The sequence below is a fragment of the Protomyctophum parallelum genome (assembly GCF_964188405.1).
Source record: "Protomyctophum parallelum genome assembly, chromosome: 3".
Taxonomy (NCBI): Eukaryota; Metazoa; Chordata; class Actinopteri; order Myctophiformes; family Myctophidae; genus Protomyctophum; species Protomyctophum parallelum.
The window spans coordinates 4,700,158-4,701,644 of NC_139698.1; the positions used below are offsets into that span (position 1 = coordinate 4,700,158).

Below are 1,487 nucleotides of genomic sequence, written 5' to 3' on the forward strand. Positions count from 1 at the left end.
CTCTTCCTCCTCCTCTACCACCTCCTCCTCCTCTCCCTCCCCTCCTCCCCCTCCTCCTCATCCCCCTCCTCCTCCTCCTCATCCTCCTCCTCTTCCCCCTCCCCCTCCCCCTCCTCCTCCCCCTCCCCCTCCTCCTCCAGCAGTGCCCAGGCCCACTGCGTCTCCCTGCTTCCCTCCAGAGACGTGTACTACCGGGCGTGCGTGTTTGACGTATTGGCCAGCGGGCAGCTCAACGCCAGCCTGGCTGCCGTCGCCGCCCTGGAGGACGCCAGGGGAATGATCCACGACCAAGACCGGCTGCACCTGATGCCGCTCCCCCCTCCTCCTCCTCCTCCTCCTGCCCCCGTGGGGGGAGCGGGGCGTGCACACCGGCCCGGCCTCGCGGTCCTACTGGCGCTGAGCGCCGCCCTGCTGGGAGCTGTGTGGAGCGCCGCGATCTAGACCTAGAGGGGCCGCGATCTAGACCTATCCACACTTTTCCTGGGCTGTGTGTGCTCCAGTTCCTGTTGATTTCATTGGATATCATTGGCTCAAATCGACAGGAACTGGAGCCCGCAGGAAAAGTGTGGATAGGGGGCTTCACATACCCTCTGTTCTGAGGGGAACATTAGCCGTGAACAGCGTGAGCTTGTAGATCATTCTATTTTCGGCAAGGAAGGAGGGTTAATTGTCTTGGAAGGAAAGTTGAGAAGTACAGAACGGTCAAGTCTACTATACGTATTGGGGGTTTAAAATGGTTAAAGTACATTTACATGAATCCAACATTATTAATAGTAAGGGCTGGTGTACAATAAATCATTAATTTACCCCACGCCGAGGATAGTGCTGTAAACCACATCTATGGAATTATATGACATAGTGTGTGTGTCTCAAAGTCAAAAGTCGTCCGATTTGTCACACACGTTAGCCAAGGAGCGGTGAGCTGCAGCCAAGGAGCGGTGAGCTGCAGCCAAGGAGCGGTGAGCTGCAGCCAAGGAGCGGTGAGCTGCAGCCAAGGAGCGGTGAGCTGCAGCCAAGGAGCGGTGAGCTGCAGCCAAGGAGCGGTGAGCTGCAGTCATGCAGGGAATCATTTCATTAGTTGATTTTACGCCCTATCCAACCCTGAGTGCCAAGCAGGGAGACATTGGGTCCCATTTTTACAGTATTTGCTCTCTCTCTCTCTCTCTCTCTCTCTCTCTCTCTCTCTCAGAGCTAAGGGGTCCTTGGGGTCGTTGAAGACCCCGGACATAGACACTAAATGTGTGTTGTGTTTTTAAAGTACATTTCATGCACTGACGACGACGGTCCCTGAATGCGTGGACTGAGATGTTTGCCATACTCCTGGATCTTTTAACGAAGGATTTGTAACTCAAACAATTCAGACTTTTCTTTTATTTTTCCCCCGTACGCGTGCAAGACGTTTTTGCCTTGACTGCTGCAGAGAGGCAGACGAGAAAGAAAGACAGTTTTCTAAGAACGAAAGTTTTCTATACTGCCGCATTGAGAAA

At 53.9% G+C, this 1,487-nt stretch overlaps 1 protein-coding gene across 1 annotated transcript in view; it reads left to right on the forward strand.

Annotated features, from left to right (window-relative positions):
- The window catches only part of LOC310855707 (hemojuvelin-like), an 11,134-nt gene extending 10,662 nt beyond the window's left edge, over positions 1 to 472 (forward strand). Inside the window, exon 5 of the mRNA XM_083760820.1 lies at positions 141 to 472. Within this exon, the coding sequence (XP_083616946.1) occupies positions 141 to 441 (301 nt within the window). The 3' untranslated portion in view covers positions 442 to 472. The remainder of the gene's footprint in view (positions 1 to 140) is intronic.
- The last annotated feature ends 1,015 nt before the right edge of the window (positions 473 to 1,487 follow it).